Source organism: Carassius gibelio, chromosome B3 (assembly GCF_023724105.1).
Source record: "Carassius gibelio isolate Cgi1373 ecotype wild population from Czech Republic chromosome B3, carGib1.2-hapl.c, whole genome shotgun sequence".
Classification (NCBI taxonomy): Eukaryota; Metazoa; Chordata; class Actinopteri; order Cypriniformes; family Cyprinidae; genus Carassius; species Carassius gibelio.
Genome location: NC_068398.1, coordinates 39,536,429 through 39,557,136, shown reverse-complemented (window position 1 = coordinate 39,557,136; position 20,708 = coordinate 39,536,429). Strand labels below are relative to the sequence as shown.

The 20,708-nt window shown below is 37.9% G+C and overlaps 1 protein-coding gene, 1 long non-coding RNA gene and 1 pseudogene across 3 annotated transcripts; 1 reads left to right on the top strand and 2 right to left on the bottom strand.

The window, feature by feature from the left end:
* Positions 1 to 20,708, bottom strand: part of LOC127953367 (zinc finger protein 271-like) — a 187,927-nt pseudogene that overhangs the window by 139,826 nt on the left and 27,393 nt on the right.
* LOC127953435 (uncharacterized) lies at positions 4,272 to 8,785 on the bottom strand. 2 transcript variants are annotated; one of them, XM_052552687.1, is made up of 3 exons: positions 8,454 to 8,785; positions 7,709 to 8,391; positions 4,272 to 4,500 (listed from the first exon to the last, which is right to left on the bottom strand). In XM_052552687.1, the coding sequence occupies exons 1-2, from the start codon at positions 8,468 to 8,470 to the stop codon at positions 7,893 to 7,895; spliced, it is 516 nt and encodes a 171-aa protein (XP_052408647.1). In that variant the 5' UTR covers positions 8,471 to 8,785; the 3' UTR covers positions 4,272 to 4,500; positions 7,709 to 7,892. The 2 variants fall into 2 exon arrangements, with proteins under 2 accessions (XP_052408647.1, XP_052408646.1); XM_052552686.1 differs by having other exon boundaries at positions 7,709 to 8,785.
* On the top strand, positions 17,784 to 19,227 carry LOC127953517 (uncharacterized). The gene is made up of 4 exons (XR_008153283.1): positions 17,784 to 18,124; positions 18,274 to 18,438; positions 18,520 to 18,670; positions 19,023 to 19,227. It is a non-coding gene; the product is annotated as an uncharacterized LOC127953517 (long non-coding RNA).

Genomic DNA, 20,708 nt, shown 5'->3' with positions numbered 1-20,708 from the left:
TTTTCTCAGCTCTCTTTTCTCTCTGCTTGATGAGAGAACTCTCACATCTTTGTCGTGCTGCTTTACAGCTGGCAATCATTCTGGGAACAAGTCTCTGTGATGTATAGCTGATGTCCTTTTTGTTTTCAGTGCTCATGGCTGCATTCACAGAAAATCCTCGTTCCACATTAGCCTGACCATGTGATAAAAGAAGCACAATTTTCACTACCTGCCATAGGTATTTGAGTTCATCTTTACCCTGCAAGGTTTCTGAGAAGAAATGGTCAAGAGTGTGTGACTGGATATTAAAGTCCCTTAACTTTGACAGGTTTTTAGCCACTTCTTCTTTAATGAAGGTTGTGTACTGCATTTGAGCATCATCACACTTGCTTTCTGGAAATCTTTTTAGCTCAACTAAATGGTTCAGAAGCCTTTTGAACCTTCGTTCACATCCATCAAGATCATGGGCCATGACCTTGGTGTTAAGGCAGGTAGTTTGTCTCACAAAACTGGATCGAATGTTTTTTTTTTCCAAAAGTCTCTTTAAGAGTTGAAGGAAACAGCGCCTTGCATCGTTTCTGAATTCTAAAATAATTTTTTCACTCACTTTCCCTGCCATTTGTCTGAGAGATCTGTCTGTGGAAAATCCAAGGTCTACCTTAGCCAGACCTAATGCATCTTCATCTTTCATTTCATCCTTGGACATCTTCAGTGGGTCTGTCATTGTCTCCATAACATTAGTTTTAAGTACTCTACTCATTACAGCGGAGATCATGTCTACCCAGTCTGAGGTCATAAATGGGATCATGGGGCTATCAGTCTGATACTTTTGTAGATAGCCTTGCACATGCTTTGCTACATAGACAAAGAAATGCAACTTTGCAGGGAGTAGTGGATCCTCACAAGCTTCTTTCACAACAGTGAATGTTTTACACTTTGGAGTGGTAAACTTCTTGTCTGCTTCTACTGCTTTCACAAAGGTTCTTAGATGAAGCAACAGCTCTAATGCTCTTGAAGCAACCTCAACATTTTCCACCCATCTGTGAGAGCAGAACTTCTTTGGAAACAGCGATGAACCAGTTATTGTGACATAATCATCCCTTCGTGCAGGTGTATCGTGAAACAGGCGATAAAATGCAAGTAACTGGTTGTCAATGTGCCAATTAGTTCCAAGGAAGGCATTTCGAAATGCATTGTGTACACTATGTAAGGAACATGTCCCAATATCAATCAGTTGTTTGTCTGTACATTCAGCCAATACTTTGATCTGAAAATCCCGGTAGAATTTAAGGTTTACGTTGGGCCCATCAATCGATATCTAAAGAAGATTACTCAAATCAAGCTCTTCTGTCAAGTGCTTGAAATGCTCCAGACAGTTCTCTGCCTTACCATGCCCCATAAAGGCAGAATCCAAGTAGTGTGTGGAGACCTTGTTTGCAACTGAATCCAGAAACCTAATGTGCACATCCATCTGCTTCAGCTGAAGTGTCTTGTTAAGCGATTCATCAAACAGCAAGACATACCCTGGATCGGTTTTCACTTTTTCCAGCAGTTGCAGCTTCACATAAGGAGCAATGCCATAATTAACCATGTAGGATGTCTTCTTTTCACCACAAGCAAATGATTTTGCAATCACACTGTCTGGAAACATTAGCTGGAATAACGTGGAATTATCCTCAGCACTCTTGTTGGAGTAGTGGGATGTAACACTCTTTAAAGTCCAAAGAATTTCAGCCCGCCAAGTATCATTGTTTCTGACCCAAGAATCCAAGTCACCAGATGTTCCACAAGGTTTACGGTTCTGCAAAAGATGTACAAATAAAATTACACCAAATTTATTGAGTCATGGCAATCTAGCAAGCATGCAGTGTTGGTTGTAACAGTTACAAAGTAATTATTTAAATTTATTCTAATGACTTGCTTGCACTAAAACTATTGTTTATATTGTAAAAATCACTCAAATTGCAGATACAGGGTATTTAAAATACAGTATACAACTTATTACATAATGTATATTAAAGTTACTTCGAGCACAAAAAAATCTTTGTGAAATGCATACGTTTTAATGTTGTAGAAAAAAAATGTAAAAGTTTTAACTGTGACATGGTCATGACAAATACATTTATTAAAATATAGATTTATCCTTATTAAAGCTTCAAATGTAATGCAATCAAGAGCAGCAAGTGATTTTCTCTTTTTCTTTTGATTAACATTGAGACTGACAGCAGTGGGTTTATTAGACAGCTGTCTCTTTAAGACCTGACACACATTTCGCGGAATTGACACAAATCCGGTTTTCTTCCAGCTCTTGACCTTCATTTAAGTCTTTGAAACTCATTTAAGACTGTGCTTGCGAGGATACTCCCCAAAATTGTCATTTTGACAATTTTGACAATTTTATGTTTCGTCCTCAAGTAATCAATGCGGTACTGGCGCGCACTGTCTGAGGAGAAGCGGCCTTTCTCTCGGTGTACGTGTGAGCAACAAAGAATGCATCTTCAGACAGCGCTTCTTCAGAACCGCACTTTAAGCACCTTGTACGAACCCAGTTAATGCACTACTAGGTGGTAGTCCTACTTCTTCAATAAACAAGCTACAGGTAGTCCAAAATGCAGCAGCTAGAGTCCTTACCAGGTCAAGAAAATATAATCATATTTACCCCAATTTTACAGTCTCTGCACTGGCTACCTATTAAGTTCCGTATCAGTTACAAATTATCATTACTTACCTATAAGGCCCTAAATGGTTTAGCTCCTGCGTACCTAACTAGCCTTCTACCACGTTACAACCCATCACGCACCCTAAGGTCACAAAACGCTGGACTTTTGGTCATTCCTAGGATAGCAAAGTCCACTAAAGGAGGTAGAGCTTTCTCACATTTGGCTCCCAAACTCTGGAATAGCCTTCCTGATAATGTTCGGGGTTCAGACACACTCTCTCTGTTTAAATCTAGATTAAAAACTCTTAAAATCTCTTTCGCCAAGCATTTGAATAATGTATCTTTTTAACTGTGAGTGTAGTTGCATCTGATCAAAGGTGCATTTTTATTCATTAGCTTGGGTTAAACTAATTTTACTTTGTTGGATCAGCAGCTATGCTAATGATGTCTCTATTTTGTTTCTATGTTTCGCCACGGGATTTACATCCCGTGGTAACTAGGATTTACACAAGTTCCAGTCTGGATCCAGAACACCTGAAAAGAGATGATGCTGACCCTCAGAGGACCTCAGATGATGCTAACCCTGAAGCAACAAACAGAGCTAACAATTATTGCTAAATGGGGAAGTCGTGGCCTAATGGTTAGAGGGTTGGACTCCCAATTGAAAGGTTGTGAGTTCGAGTCCCGGGCCGGCAGGAATTGTGGGTGGGGGGAGTGCATGTACAGTTCTCTCTCCACCTTCAATACCACGACTTAGGTGCCCTTGAGCAAGGCATCGAACCTCCAACTGCTCCCCGGGCACCGCAGCATAAATGGCTGCCAACTGCTCCGGGTGTGTGCTCACAGTGTGTGTGTGTGTACCCTGCTCTGTGTGTGTGCACTTCGGATGGGTTAAATGCAGAGCACAAATTCTGAGTATGGGTCACCATACTTGGCTGAATGTCACGTCACTTTCACTTTCACTTAAATGTGTGACTGAATCATATAATAACTTAATTAATAATATTATAAGCACACAAAAAAAGCCAATAGGTACCAAAATCAAATAACCCTAACCCCATCAAATAATTTTACCTGCAGCCGCATTTATCCTGTTATCTGAGGGTCTTTCCCTTAATGGTGTCCAGTAATTAAAGAAAGAACTGATGAAGGTGACATGAATCTCCCATTTCAGTGCGCCACTTCAGCAGAAGAAAGACAAAAGGACAGAAAGTTACTCAGACTTTCTATCAGTAACAGTATGAAAATCATACTTAATACTATCCTAGTGTAGGTTTTCGAACAGTACGTGGGTAAAATTGACTTACTTTGGTGAATCATGGGTCTTTCTGTTGGGTGTTCTCCCCCGATAAAAATCGTATTCCAATCCTTGATCTAAAAAAAAAAAAAGAAGAGTAAACAAATATATTTTCAATATCGTTATCAGTGTTTGAAGATGTTATGTAAACATACTTCTAAAGAATAAATTACGGTTTTATCACTTTACTCATTCCCACGCTTTTTTACCTCAATTCAATTCAATTAAAGTTTATTTGTATAGCGCTTTTTACAAAACAAATCGTTACAAAGCAACTTTACAGAAAATTATGTTTCTACAATATTTAGTAGTAGCTAGTAGTTTGTGCACATTTGACAGGATTTTAGAAAAAATAAAAATAATAATAATAATAGTACAAGACGTAGTCAGCTAGACAATGAACTATCAATATTATTAATTAAGTTATTATATGATTCAGTCACACATTTAGCAATAATTGTTAGTTCTGTTTGTTGATTCAGGGTTAGCATCATCTGAGGTCCTCTGAGGGTCAGCATCATCTCTTCTCAGGTGTTCTGGATCCAGACTGGAACTTGTGTAAATCCTAGTTACCATGGGAAGTAAATCCCGTGGCGAAACATAGAAACAAAATACAGACATCATTAGCATAGCTGCTAATCCAACAAAGTAAAATTAGTTTAACCCAAGCTAATGAATAAAAATGCACCTTTGATCAGATGCAACTACACTCACAAATAAAAGATACATTATTCGAATGCTTGGCGAAAGAGATGTGTTTTAATCTAGATTTAAACAGAGAGAGTGTGTCTGAACCCCGAGGAAGGCTATTCCAGAGTTTGGGAGCCAAATGTGAGAAAGCTCTACCTCCTTTAGAGGACTTCGCTATCCTAGGAATGACCAAAAGTCCAGCGTTTTGTGACCTTAGGGTGCGTGATGGGTTGTAACGTGGTAGAAGGCTAGTTAGGTACGCTGGAGCTAAACCATTTAGGGCCTTATAGGTAAGTAATGATAATTTGTAACTGATACGGAACTTAATAGGTAGCCAGTGCAGAGACTGTAAAATTGGGGTAATATGATCATATTTTCTTGACCTCGTAAGGACTCTAGCTGCTGCATTTTGGACTACCTGTAGCTTGTTTATTGACGAAGCAGGACAACCACCTAGAAGTGCATTACAATAGTCCAGTCTAGAGGTCATGAATGCATGAACTAGCTTTTCTGCATCAGAAACAGATAACATGTTTCGTAGCTTGGCAATGTTTCTAAGATGGAAGAATGCAGTTTATGTAACATGGGAAATATGATTTTCAAAAGACAAATTGCTGTCTAATATAACACCCAGATTTCTGACTGTAGAGGAAGTAACAGTTCATCCGTCTAGTTGCAGATTGTAATCTACAAGATTCTGTGTAGTGTTTTTTGGTCCAATAATTAGTTTCCCCTAACTTATCCGAATTTAATTGGAGAAAATTATTTGTCATCCAATCTTTTACATTTTTAACACACTCTATTAGCTTAGATAATTGGGAAGTTTCATCTGGTCTCGTTGAGATATATAGCTGAGTATCATCAGCATAACAGTGGAAGCTAATTCCGTATTTTCTAATAATATTACCAAGGGGCAACATATATATTGAAAATAGAAGGGGACCTAGGACGGATCCTTGTGGCACTCCATATTTTACTGTTGATAAATGAGATGACTCCCCATTTAAGTAAACAAAGTGGTAGCGATCGGACAGGTAGGATCTAAACCATCTTAGAGCCTGCCCTTGAATACCTGTATAGTTTTGTAATCGATCTTTGAGTATGTCATGATCTATGGTGTCGAACGCAGCACTAAGATCAAGTAAGACTAGAAATGAGATGCAGCCTTGGTCTGACGCAAGGAGCAGGTCATTTGTAATTTTAACAAGTGCAGTTTCTGTGCTATGGTGGGGCCTAAAACCTGACTGAAATTCTTCATACAGATCATTTTTATGTAGGAAGGTGCTCAATTGAGCAGACACAACTTTTTCTAAAATTTTAGACATAAGTGGAAGATTTGAAATAGGCCTATAATTTTCCAGTACACTAGGATCTAGTTTTGGTTTCTTAATAATAGGCTTGATAACCGCCAGCTTGAATGGTTTTGGGACGTGTCCTAAAGATAACGACGAGTTTATGATATTGAGAAGCGGTTCTTCGGCTACAGGTAACAGCTCTTTCAGTAATTTAGTGTGTACAGGATCTAATAAACATGTTGTTGGTTTAGATACAGTGATAAGTTTATTTAGCTCTTCCTGTCCTATGGTTGTAAAGCACTGCAGTTTATCTTTGGGTGCGATGGATGAAACTGAAGTGTTAGATGCTGTAGAATCTACATTCGCTATTGTATTTCTAATGTTATCTATTTTATCAGTGGAGAAATTCATAAAGTCATTACTATTTAACGTTGGTGGAATATTTGAATCAGGTGGCGTCTGGTAATTTGTTAACTTAGCCACTGTGCTAAATAAAAACGTTGGATTGTTTTGGTTATTTTCAATGAGTTTGTGTATATGCTCTGCCCTAGCAGTTTTTAGAGCCTGTCTATAGCTGGACATACTGTTTTTCCATGCAATTCTAAACACTTCTAAGTTAGTTTTTCTCCATTTGCATTCAAGACTACGAGTTACTTTCTTGAGAGAGTGAGTATTACTGTTATACCATGGTACAGTACGTTTTTCTCTAACTTTTTTCAATTTGATCGGGGCAACAGCTTCTAATGTATTAGAGAAAATAGTGCCCATGTTGTCAGTAATTTCGTCTAATTCATGTGTATTTTGGGGTACAAATAGCAGTTGAGATAGATCAGGCAGGTTATTTGCGAATCTTTCTTTGGTGGCTGGAACAATAGTTCTGCCCAGACGGTATCGCTGCGACATATAGTTAATATCAGTTATACGCAGCATGCACGATACAAGGAAATGGTCTGTAATATCATCACTTTGAGGTACAATATCTAGAGCTGTAAGATCGATTCCATGAGATATAATTAAATCTAGTGTATGATTAAAACGATGAGTGGGCCCGGTGACATTTTGCTTGACTCCAAAGGAGTTTATTAGGTCAGTAAACGCAAGTCCTAATGTATCATTTGCATTATCAACGTGAATATTAAAATCTCCCATGATTAGCGCCTTATCAACTGTAACTAGAAGGTCTGAGAGGAAATCTGCAAATTCTTTTAGGAATTCTGTATACGGCCCTGGTGGTCTATACACAGTAGCCAGAGCAAGAGATACATTAGATTTCTTTTGCATATCAGACAGAGTAACATTTAGCAGAAGTATTTCAAAAGAGTTAAACCTGTATCCTGTTTTCTGGGTAACATTGAGAATATCACTATATATTTTTGCAACACCCCCGCCACGACCAGTCTGATGGGGCTCATGTTTATAACAGTAGTTTGGTGGAGTAGACTCATTTAGACCAAAATAATCATTTGGTTTTAGCCAGGTTTCAGTCAAGCAGAATAAATCAAAACTATTATCTGTGATCATTTCATTTACAATAACTGCTTTTGGTGTGAGTGATCTAATATTTATGAGCCCAAACTTTAAAAATTGTTTTTGTTCATTTACTTTACATTTTTCTGGTTTAATTACGATAAGATTTTTTCTAGATCCTACATTTTATTTATATTTATATTTTGACCTCACTATTCGGGGAACAGACACAGTCTTAATAGGTTTTACAGCGCAAGTACTTTTAGCATTTAAGCGGGTGGAACAAAACTCATCATAGTAGTTATTTGAGAGTTGTCTTACTAGTCACATGGAGCGAAGTGTCCTGGAGATGTTGTCAGAGAGAAGCTCCGCTCCAATTCTGCTGGGGTGTAATCCATCAGCGCGAAACAGTCTAGGACGCTCCCAGAAAAGATTCCAGTTATTAACAAATAGCAGTTTCTGTTCTTTACACCATGACAACAACCATTCATTTAAAGCAAAAAGTCTACTGAACCTTTCGTGTCCTCGTCGATACGTGGGCAGTGGTCCTGATGTTGTTCGTCGCCGCGGGCGTCGTGCTGCGAACCGTCTCGATCAGGCTCCTGAAGTCCCTCTTCAGCGTCTCCGTCTGCCGCAGCGTGGTGTCATTAACCCCGGCGTGAAGCACGACCGCTCTGGGGCTCTCGTCGTCCTTCAGGATCGCGGGTATCTGCGCAGAAACATCGAGAACACGAGCACCAGGCAAACAATGAGTGTGCACTTTACCTTCGGCCAACGTAGCACTTACGTGTCGGACGATGGAGTCTCCGATGATCACAGCGTCGCGTCCTGTCTCGCGGAGGGGAGCGAAACGGTTCTGGATGGAGATCTCGAAGGCAGGAGGGGGAGAAGTCGTCGCACGGGACCCAGCTCGTGTCCTCCGCTGTGGATGCACCCAGGGTCCGTGGTGTCCCGGCGTCGCAGTGAAGGACATCTGGGAAGATCGCGTCCTGGGTGCACCGGGCCTGCGCAGAGAAACACACGGAGTAGACGTGGTGGGACTGTTAACAGCACGCTGTATACTTACCCCGGACTTGTGAGCATCAGCCCGGGATGATTCCAGCGCGGCTCTCCGCTCTCTCAGCTGGGCCTGCCTCTCTTCCAGGTCACGAATCTGCTTCCCCACGGCCTCGAGCTCGAGCTGCACAGAGTGGAGACATTCATCCGCCATTAAAGCAAGTAACAGTGAGTACAGCAGTGGTAGTGTGTGTTAATAGAGTATTAGCAATGTAAGCGCAGTTAGCAGCAACCACGCTTGCTGATGCTAACTGGCTAAAAGCTAATAGCGGACCCGGGAGATCAAAATAAAACTAGTGATAGCGAGGCGCTCTGATTGTTTTTGTTGTAGAATACAATAGAGGATATATTCACGCGTTATATAAACGGAAACGATGATGTATAAAATTGATTTTTAAGTTAAAAATAGTCAATGAAAAGAAGATAGTGACGGAGCTCAAACGCAGTACAGCCGTCAACAACGAACAGGAAGTGACGTCTCCACAGGAAGTGACGTCTCTCATGCGTTTGAGTTTTAAACTAACGTTAGCTGACAACATAAACACATAACGTTAACTTTCCAACAACAAAACAAAGCAATGTCAGATGGTACTAACACATGAAATAGAGGTTTTGCACCAGAGCCTCATTTAGAGTAGATATAGAGATCCCGCACAGAAAAACTACCTTCGGACAAACTGTTCTGTCTATCAGAGGAGGTCATTTTTGGAATAGCCTCCCAACAAATATCCTACTTACTGCACATTTAAAATGCACCTTAAACAGTTTCTTAAAAGTTCCCAGATATGTGTCCTCATTTTGACCAATTTTATTGATGTAATCTGCCTGAATGTGTGCTAATGTGTTTCTTGCTGGATACTGTATATTGTCTGTTCTTTTATGTTGTATTATTTGTATGTTGTTGTTTTCCTGCCTCGGGACTACAGGTGAAAATTAGCATTTATGCTATAACCTGGCTCATTTACAGTCTGTACAGAAATGTTAGATTGTTCATTAATGTGCACTGTCCCGAACAAATAAATAAATAAATAAATATGTGCTAATATCCCTACGTTAATAGTGAAGCAGTACAAAAACACACACAGAGATAACTTATTTATCTTATGAGGTTGTAGTAATGTTAAGATGACAGTTAAGTTACCCGTGTCCCTAAACGTTAACGTTAGACTGTTAAGGACTGAAAAATGTTTTCTTACCTGATATCGCCAGTATTTACAGACCACGTACGACCCCTTCCTCTGTTCACATTCCATTTTTTGTTCTTCATTGACATATCAACTAAAATTCTGTCAAAATGTAAGAATTCAACAGGCAGATATAAAATAATCCAGGTCTGACCGAGTAATCAACGCAAAGCAGCTGCTCCGACCGAGAGTAACGGACATATTTTCAAATTTAAAATAGGCGCGCAGAGCCGCGCACATTCTCATTGGACGGTTTCCTGGAAAACAGACAGATTAACCAATCATGCTCAAAGTAAAACGGCGAAACAACCAATAACAATAGCAATAGTTTGCGTGAGTTAACATAGCTGTGTATTAAGTTTTATTTGCAGTCTGTTGACTGAAAAATTGTAAATTCACACAAAATCACATAAGGCAAAAGGTTTCTGCTGCACTGCTTTCTTGAGGGTGAAACTATTATTGTTAATAATGATAATAATTATATTTTAACAAATACATTGAAGAGCTGTTATGATCCAAAACTCATTAAATGCTAATTAATTATCATTATAATACGTTAAAAGTCAGAAACACTTCTAAATCAACAGTGATTTTTTTTTACAAGATCTGTATGTTGAAACAACGTAATGTTTTCATTCAACGTTGATTTAGAAGTGTTTTTGTTAACCTTTTTCAACCATGTAGCATTAAACGTTATTCCAACGTTGAAACAACAGCTGACATTATTTCAATCATATTTCAACGTTGAAGGTAGGTCATGTGCCGGCTGGGTAAATATATTAAATTACCTTTAGTGATATCTAAAGCACAGAGACTAGAAAAACAATTACGATGTTTGTTTACACGGTTGTGTAATGTTTCAACCATTTTAATGTCTACAGTTCCTTCACCCCTAGTTTACCAAAGCTCAAGTTTATGCTACAAGAGCCTTGGTTGAAATGTTGAGCCCCAGAATAAATTCCTAGTCTTCCACACATTGCTCTCCTATTGTAAATTAAAAATATATAGCACCCCATTTTAAAGCTTTATTCATAGTGTGGCTGTTTGTTCCCATCAACCGAGGCCTATTGATTTCACTGCAGTGAGGGCCTTGAATTTTGTTGAATATAGATTGATTTTGTGTCTTAATGCTTCAACGTTTTTAAAGTGGACATGTGTCAATATAGTCTATAGTCAATATATACGATAACAGAAAAACACTGTCAGGGCAGCATTTCAAACAGACAAAAAGGAACATGTCCTTAAAAGCCAAGCCAAAAGAGGACATATCAGCACACAAGATTCAAGAGTCCTTTCACACCAACAGGCAGACAGGCATTAGGAAGTTAGTGTCCAGCATTCTTGAGCCTGGTTGTCTTGCGGAAAAACTGTCCCAAAGCATGATGATCAGAGATTTGAGGCTGCAGCACCACTTGCCAGACAGCAGCAGCTCAAACAGTCCACGGGTGGGGGCTGAAAATGTTGCCACTCAATTTTTTCTCTGCTACTTATGAAATTTTTACAGAACACTTCAGAATTGTAAACATTGAGTCAGTGCCTGACAGTAGAAACACTGGATATATGATGCATATACAATCACTGACTATTGTTGATTTAAGAATTTTATATTAGACTTAAGCTGTGCAATAACTGTATATTTAGTTACACTGTGCAACAATACCTCCTGCTGTATTCATCCATCTTTCAAGGCAATATTTTAGATCTGTGTCTGTAGTATAACACACAGTAATTATTATGTTCAATTTTTATTTACAGCATATCTGCATGAAAGGTAGCCTACATAGCTGTTTTTTATTTTTATTTAATGTATATATTTTTTATCTATCACTCTTGTATCTGCACTTGTTGAATCTTAAGCTGATGTGGCCAGCAAAGTTTATCTTTGCTTATGAAAAATAATATTTCTTAATTGTATATTTCTGCATTGGTGGCAGGGGACTTGGAAGTTTTAAATTTACCCAGTATTTGATAGGTGTGAGGTGCTAATTTCATTCCTGTCTGCATGCCATGTAACTGACATCAGAAGCCATAGTTGATAAGACACTACAGACACCAGCAAAGTAGGTACTGGAAAAAGAGCCCCATGCCAGCATCTGTAATAGACTTTGGGGCTCATGGGCCCATGGACTCCGTGAAAGTGGGATGAAGATCGCAAGATGGCCATTAATGACTGAAGTCAAAGACTTCTAACATGTCAGGGTAGTGCAAGCTTGTTTTACTCCATTCAGGCTGTCTGGCTCTCTGGCTGTCTCTGTTTTAAATGCCCTCTGTGTACTGGTATTGTCATTCTGTATTTAGGCTATGTTAGGGGAGTGGGCCTATGCATGATGTGAACTGGCTGCATTGTACTTTTGCCGAATCATTCCTCTGACCAAAATATGATGATCATATAGTGGGATGTTTTACAATCATAAACATTCACTCATGAGTTTTTCACAGACTTGGGCATGTGCACCATGCACTTTTGGACTAAAACAGATACATCAAATCAATGTTTTCTTTGCACCAATTTTTAGGTGAAAAGGTGAAAGGATTTTCATTTATATATATATATATATATATATATATATATATATATATATAAATATATAAAAGTCTTTGGGCATAAAAATATATATATATATTCATTTATTGACAGGTAGGGTAAATTAAAATGCACTTGACATCATTAATGGTGATTATTGCTGTAATGATCAGCTAGAATTCATAATGGATCCAAATATATATTTAACACTTAGGAAACTGTGCTAAAGGGAGTTTCTTATTTTGAAAATAACTCAATGATTGCAATTAAAAACACCCAGTTCAACCAATACATGTGCTCATTTTGTCCAGTTCAGTCAAAGTTATCGTGCTCATTTGTTGATGTGTTGTTGTTTTTTTTCCACTTTTATCAGTAGTGATCTGCGTGCTTCTTTTTTTTTTTATTGCTGCGGTCGAAAACGGAAGTATCCGCAGCCAGCCACCGCGCGCCATTTCAGCAGCATGGAGCAAAGCGCCACATCATTTCCCATGTCCCGTTAAAAGTGGTGAAAATATGATATTAACAAATATAAGCGTATGACAAATTGTGTGCAGCTTACCAAGAGCTATTTAAAATGTCAGTAATGAAACACAATGTCTAAAATTAGCTAGCTACATCGTTGCTCCTCAGGCTAATTTTGCTAGTTAATTGAGGTAACGTTTTAGTTAACAGCCAACGTAGGTCAGAATCAGCTTTATTTGCCAGGTATGTGTAACGTTAAACACAGGAGGAATTTGACTCTGTACTGTACATTGTGCTTATTCATAACGTTACAGCAGGCCCGGACTGGCCATAGGGAGCACCGGGAGAATTCGTTAATTTGTTAATTTGGCCTGCTCCCAGCCAACGTTTTTTTTATTTTTATATAATTATTATTTTATATACTACTTCCTTTTACCAGTGATAATTTTCGATCATAAAAAAACGATTATAAAATAAAATCATGAATCTGTTAGTCTTGACTGGCAAGGCTACAATTCAACTTTACGCCTCAGCTAAACGGTTAAATAGAAAAGCAAGCATCATCCGATGATGGAGAGAAAACAGCCAGGTGGAGCAGAGAGGGAAAGGACAACGACAAATAAAGCATTTAAAGAACAAGTATCAAAATGTTGCAAAATGAATGTCCTGTTCAGGGCTTCAAGTGCAGGTAAGTTTCATCTGTAAATACTAGGGGTGCTCCGATCACGATCGGCCGATCGTTATGCGCATCTCGTCAGTAAAGCCGGTTTTCTAATCAGCGGTTAATTCCATCAGGTGCGTGATTTCACATAGAGCAGCTGTTACTACACAGAGCCGTTGTTAATAGAGAAGCTGCGCAAATCCACTTCATTTTCAGCGTTTTTTGGCGCATCTTCTCAGTTAACAACAGCTCTGTGTAGTAACAGCTGCTCTATGTGAAATCACGCACCTGATGGAATTAACCGCTGATTAGAGAACGGGCTTTACTGACGAGATGCGCATTAACGATTGGCCGATCGTGATCGGAGCACCCCTAGTAAATACTGTACTTTTTTCTTCGTTAACTTAGTATTGAAATGCTAGTGCACAATCTATCGGTTTTAGTTCTATGGCTCATACACTCAGTTGACAACTGCTCTGTCAACATCGCAAGTCAGCTGCCTTGCCTGCGCTCTCCGCTGTCTACAAAGGACAAACTGCAACTGTTGGGCATCATAAAATTGACATTAAATTTCCCCGTGTCCCCTGGCTGCTCTGCCTCAACTCCCTGACGCACAGCAGCGCTATTAGCTACTGTAAACGACTATCAATATTTGCAACACGTCCCTCCCTGTCTTTTTAAATATGCAGAAGCAAAGCACATTCTTTCATGGGAAAATGAATCAAAACATTTAGATACAAATGTTATAAGAACAAAATGAATCAGTTCTTTGATTAAATGAATCATTAGGCTACATTGGTTTAAAAGAGAAAGTTAACCCTACTTTATTAATCCAATACAATCACTTGCAAAACAGATTAATTGTGATAAGGTCGTGAATCGTGATCCTGCCTGAAAGAAATCGTGATATGATATTTTTTTCTTTGCCTCCCACCCCTACCGTATTAGGTTGCCACCTGTGCAATAAGTCCATTCGTAAAATGAACATAAAATCACAGACCGGGGTCAGAGAATGTTGAGGCGCACAGTGCGCAGAAGTCGCCAACTTTCTGCAATATAGCTACAGACCTTCAAACGTCGTGTGGCCTTTGGATTTGCTGAAATAGTGCATAGAGAGCTTCATGCTATGGGTTTCCATCGCCGAGCAGATATATATATATATACACACACACACACACACACATATGTATATATACAGTATTGTTCAAAATAATAGCAGTACAATGTGACTAACCAGAATAATCAAGGTTTTTCGTATATTTTTTTATTGCTACGTGGCAAACAAGTTACCAGTAGGTTCAGTAGATTCTCAGAAAACAAATGAGACCCAGCATTCATGATATGCACGCTCTTAAGGCTGTGCAATTGGGCAATTAGATGAAAGGGGTGTGTTCAAAAAAATAGCAGTGTGGCATTCAATCACTGAGGTCATCAATTTTGTGAAGAAACAGGTGTGAATCAGGTGGCCCCTATTTAAGGATGAAGCCAACACTTGTTGAACATGCATTTGAAAGCTGAGGAAAATGGGTTGTTCAAGACATTGTTCAGAAGAACAGCGTACTTTGATTAAAAAGTTGATTAGAGAGGGGAAAACCTATAAAGAGGTGCAAAAAATGATAGGCTGTTCAGCTAAAATGATCTCCAATGCCTTAAAATGGAGAGCAAAACCAGAGAGACGTGGAAGAAAACGGAAGACAACCATCAAAATGGATAGAAGAATAACCAGAATGGCAAAGGCTCAGCCAATGATCACCTCCAGGATGATCAAAGACAGTCTGGAGTTACCTGTAAGTACTGTGACAGTTAGAAGACGTCTGTGTGAAGCTAATCTATTTTCAAGAATCCCCCGCAAAGTCCCTCTGTTAAAAAAAAGGCATGTGCAGAAGAGGTTACAATTTGCCAAAGAACACATCAACTGGCCTAAAGAGAAATGGAGGAACATTTTGTGGACTGATGAGAGTAAAATTGTTCTTTTTGGGTCCAAGGGCCACAGGCAGTTTGTGAGACGACCCCCAAACTCTGAATTCAAGCCACAGTACACAGTGAAGACAGTGAAGCATGGAGGTGCAAGCATCATGATATGGGCATGTTTCTCCTACTCTGGTGTTGGGCCTATTTATCGCATACCAGGGATCATGGATCAGTTTGCATATGTTAAAATACTTGAAGAGGTCATGTTGCCCTATGCTGAAGAGGACATGCCCTTGAAATGGTTGTTTCAACAAGACAATGACCCAAAACACATTAGTAAATGGGCAAAGTCTTGGTTCCAAACCAACAAAATTAATGTTATGGAGTGGCCAGCCCAATCTCCAGACCTTAATCCAATTGAGAACTTGTGGGGTGATATCAAAAATGCTGTTTCTGAAGCAAAACCAAGAAATGTGAATGAATTGTGGAATGTTGTTAAAGAATCATGGAGTGGAATAACAGCTGAGAGGTGCCACAAGTTGGTTGACTCCATGCCACACAGATGTCAAGCAGTTTTAAAAAACTGTGGTCATACAACTAAATATTAGTTTAGTGATTCACAGGATTGCTAAATCCCATAAAAAAAAATGTTTGTACAAAATAGTTTTGAGTTTGTACAGTCAAAGGTAGACACTGCTATTTTTTTGAACACACCCCTTTCAACTAATTCAACTAATTGCCCAATTGCACAGCCTTAAGAGCGTGCATATCATGAATGCTGGGTCTCATTTGTTTTCTGAGAATCTACTGAACCTACTGGTAACTTGTTTGCCACGTAGCAATAAAAAATATACTAAAAACCTTGATTATTCTGGTTAGACACATTGTACTGCTATTATTTTGAACAATACTGTATGTGTGTGACCACGATATAAAAATATTCTGTGATATCTATATAGCTGTGTGAGCATTTTGTGACCTTCATCAGATTAGCAAATGCTGTTATGCTATTTTTTTTTATAACACTAGCTAAGCTTTACGTTTTACGCAACTAATCGCACATACTCTTAACAGTAGTTCTGTTTATAATGATGACTTTAGTTGTCAAGATAACAAGCCATTGCTCAATTTGTCTTTTATTGATATTTTTTGCTTAGTTACTGTGTCCCTTATCTTTCTGTTTTTGTATATTATAGAGAATCCAGATACAGCAGGACTGGAGGAATTGTGATAAAAGCAAGAAAGTGTTCATGATTATCAATGTAAACATTTTGTTAATATGTTCATTTGTTAAAATGTTAATATTGCACACATTTGGTTCACTTTTGAGGTTTTTAAGCTGTGTGCTAACAAGTTTTAAAGGTTTTAATTCTTTACTGTTGTTTTTTTTATCAAGAAGTAGGCTTATTTTGGAGGTTTGGTTTAAAAGTATCCAGGACTCTCACAGGACCTCTGTTTTGGGGAAATTTTTTTAAAAAAGAAATGAGTCCACTCAGTTGTTGTAGTTCAGTATTTGTTATTATTCTTCATGTGAAAAAGGCACTTTTATGAGAAATGTTTGCTGTGCCTATTAAAATAAATTCTGTAAAAATTCAGAATCTTTTTCTTTGTGTGCATGACATATTAATGCATTAAGGTTTTCGTAATGGCTCCATGTTTAGCACCTCAGGTAACCAGCTTTCTAAGAATGCACACGCGTCACTGCCCTAAGATTTTCCTGGTAAACCTACGAGTCTCAGGTTGGATCGTCAACTGCGATTCTCAAGGTGATCTATTTTCCAGGTAAGTGTTGCAACTTTCTTTTCGAGAGCGCTGGTCATCGATTGAAGTGTAGTAATCGAATCTTCGGTCTGTGAAATGCGTACCTTTGTCTGCGTAAGCCTTCCGAAACACTCCGCAACTTGATTTTTAACATCTTGTACAGCTGAAAGGATGGTTTCAAACTGAGAAGTCATGTCTACTCTCACTGAATGTATTGCTTGGAGAATATCACTTGTGTCAGTGTGAAAGCCGCCAGCTTTTTTCTCCATAACTAGGTGACGAGTTTTCCTCGCCATATGTGACACGCGAACCTTCTTCAAGGGCCTCAGAATCCGACGGAATATCTGATGCTTTTTTCGGCTTCTGCTTTGCTGGTTTAGGCGACATCACAAACAACATTCACTTTTAAAACAAATCGTAGATGAAATTTAAGTTTTTTTAATTTTATTTTAAAATTCAAGAAAACTTAGAACAAAAAAACAACGGAACCAACTCGTGCCTCTCGTCAGCACATAGCCATAACCGGAAGTCCTCCGAGATTTCACTTTTCTATAAATTTATGGATATGGGGATGGTGGAGAAGTCATCTAATAATAAGAGTTTATTGTGAGTATTTTCTTCTTTGATATATTTAGAAAGAGAAGAAATTGCAGCATCTCTTTTCATAAACTAAACTAACTTATATAATCACACAACATTTGTACAATAAATACCCACTATATCAGTTATTTCATTTTTAAACCTATAAACCTATTATAGGTTTAAAAATGAAATAACTGATATAGTGGGTATTTATTGTACAAATGTTGTGACATATTATGTGTATTTGTTATTACTTTTGGCATTCAGTTACATATATAATGCTTTAGTCCATCACTTTTTAAATCTAAAAATGACAAGTTTTTATGCTGTTTGTGTAAAATCTTGTTGTGACTTGTTTATGCAATTAGAATTTGAAATCAGTTTGTAAATGTTTTACCACAGGACATGTTGGTGGGAGTCCTGCACCATGTCACAGGAGAACACACGTGGGCTCTTGGTGAGTGTAAACATGGCCCCTTGCTGGACGACAGAGATAAAGAATTGACTGAGAGTGGTTCAGTGGCACATGAGAGGCTGGCTGAAATTATTCTCGATGAACGCTGGCTGAAGGTCGACCCCAAGTATCTGAATTTCAGGTACATAAGCAACTTTATATAGCTCTATATTGAAAATGGTCAAATCAATTATGTGAAAGACATTTTACTATAATTGACGTCGATATTACATGAACAAGATTATTATAAAAACAATATATTGTATGTATTTTGATCTAATGTGCACTCAGGTCAACTGCAGATTTGGAGTAATTTCACAACCACATACTGATGTATGCCAGCAAGCGCTTCAGCTTTTCCCCACCAGTTTATGCTGCTCGTACCATGCTGGCTGGCCTCGATTACAACCATCATCTCCATAGACCAGCCAGGAGAAAAGCTGATGGCACAATTCAGTAAGTTTTGAATTATTTTTATAAAATAAATGTTACATTGTACAGTTTTCACTAAGCTGATACACTTCTCTATATTGTCAGGTATGGCAAGGTGTAAACAAAAAGTCCAGGAAGTGGAGGTTATACTCAATGAAGGTGGAGAAGGACTACAGCTACATCTCTGACCTACAGCGTGCCATCCTCCTTCGACGGATATCAGCTAATAATGGATTTATTGAAAAAAAAATTCTATGTGAATTTAAATTTCAACAATACATATTACACAATTTTAACTGTAACATATCAAACTCATAAACTGTTATTATAATCTAAAGTGGTTATATAAAAGTCATGATACAATCCAAATATCACGTGGGTGACTTTATCATCCAAGACAAATGTAGTAGTAAATATGATTTTGGCAAACTAAGTAAAAAAAAGGTGTATAATAACGATAATTTATGGCCAAGATAAACACACAATCAAATAAAACTGTTCTCCCATAATAGATTATATATATAACGTTATAATATTTAACAGTAATGTCTTTGTTTTTGAAATGTGGTAATCATGTCAGAGAGATAATTATTATATTCTTTGTATAGGTCAATCGCTGCCGAAACAATGAATAATCTCCACAGGACCATAGCTGATGTGATGCTACGTCCCAAGTCTGACCCATCTACCAGTCAAGATACCTCTGGAAACACAATGTCTTATATGTGTTATTGTTGATTGTGCTAATGTTTTTTATATTTGTGATTATAGTTTCTAGCTTTAGTAATACAGAAATAAAAAAGTGACATTCTACATTTGGTTGTTGTTATTGCAGAAATAATACATCAATTTAGTTTTGTAATCAAATGTGGTTTCTATTGCAAGTGTAAAGAATTAATTTATCATTTTCAGTAAATGTTTTTATTTAAAAATTAACGAAGAAAAAATATACCAAACAAATTTTTTTTTTTTTATATTGTAGAATGTAAAACACAGAAACTATAGTCTAGATGGAAATAGGGGTCTACGGGCACCAAACCCCCCCACCCCCCCGGCTATTTTTATGCCACCTGATTTTTTAAAATCCATAAAAGTGTATATTTTCATAATCTGCCAGGTGTCAAGCTGAAATAATGTCCCAAAGGGTTCTTTTTTAACCCTTTGCTGCACCTGACCGGAACCCGAAAAATCTAAAAGTGAAATAGAAAGTGGCATAACATTAGAAGTAAACAACATACAGAGACAAATGAACACATTTTCCCATACAATTCTGACCCCAGGAATTTAATGAAATGGTTATTTTTTACATTTGACAACATATTGACCTTATTTCTGGACAAAAATAGCAAAAAATGGCCAAAGAATGTGTAGAGAATCAACTATTTTTTTCGTTTTCTCAAGCGAATAGGGTGATTTTTTTTCCACTGCACATTATTTCTTTATCATTCAAGTGTCTATTATAAGATTAAATTGGGTACCAAGCTGAAATAATCTCCAAAATGCTTAATTTTTAACCCTTTGCACCAAACCCGAAAAATCTAAACATGATTTAAAGTGGCATAACTTTTGATGTAAACAACTCACAGAGACAAATGGACACATTTTTCAATACAATTCGGACCCCAGAAATTGTTATTTGTCATTTTTATAACATCTTGACCATTTAAAAGTGATTTTTCAACAGTTTTCACTATTATCACAGGCTTTCGGAAATCGAATCAGTATTCTTGACTAGCAGTGGTGGTAGCTTAGTTTGTATCTACTAGCTAAAGTTTTTTTCAGGCTCAATACTTCATACATACTTACCAAGGGGAAAATTAAACATTGTAACACAGCTGAAGTGCCTCCAAAGAGGATTCGTTCCCTAACACGTATTTTACATGTCTCAACTCTTTCTGAGTATGGTAATTTTACAACACTCAACACATGCAGGTGGGCAAGCGAATCATATCTACACAGTATATGAGATATGAGACTCTGTAAAGACGTCAGTTCACCATACCACATGAGGGATATTTGTGAACAGGTTCCATTGAAATTTGAGAACTTGTCTTTGGATACAATTGGCTATCACCAATACTGCTATAAAAGCTTTACAGGGAAAATACACTCACCTAAAGGATTATTAGGAACACGATATCAACACTGTGTTTGACCCCCTCCGCGTTCAGAACTGCCTTAATTATACGTGGCATTGATTCAACAAGGTGCTGAAAGCATTCTTTAGAGATGTTGGCCCATATTGATAGGATAGCATCTTGCAGTTGATGGATATTTGAGGGATGAACATCCAG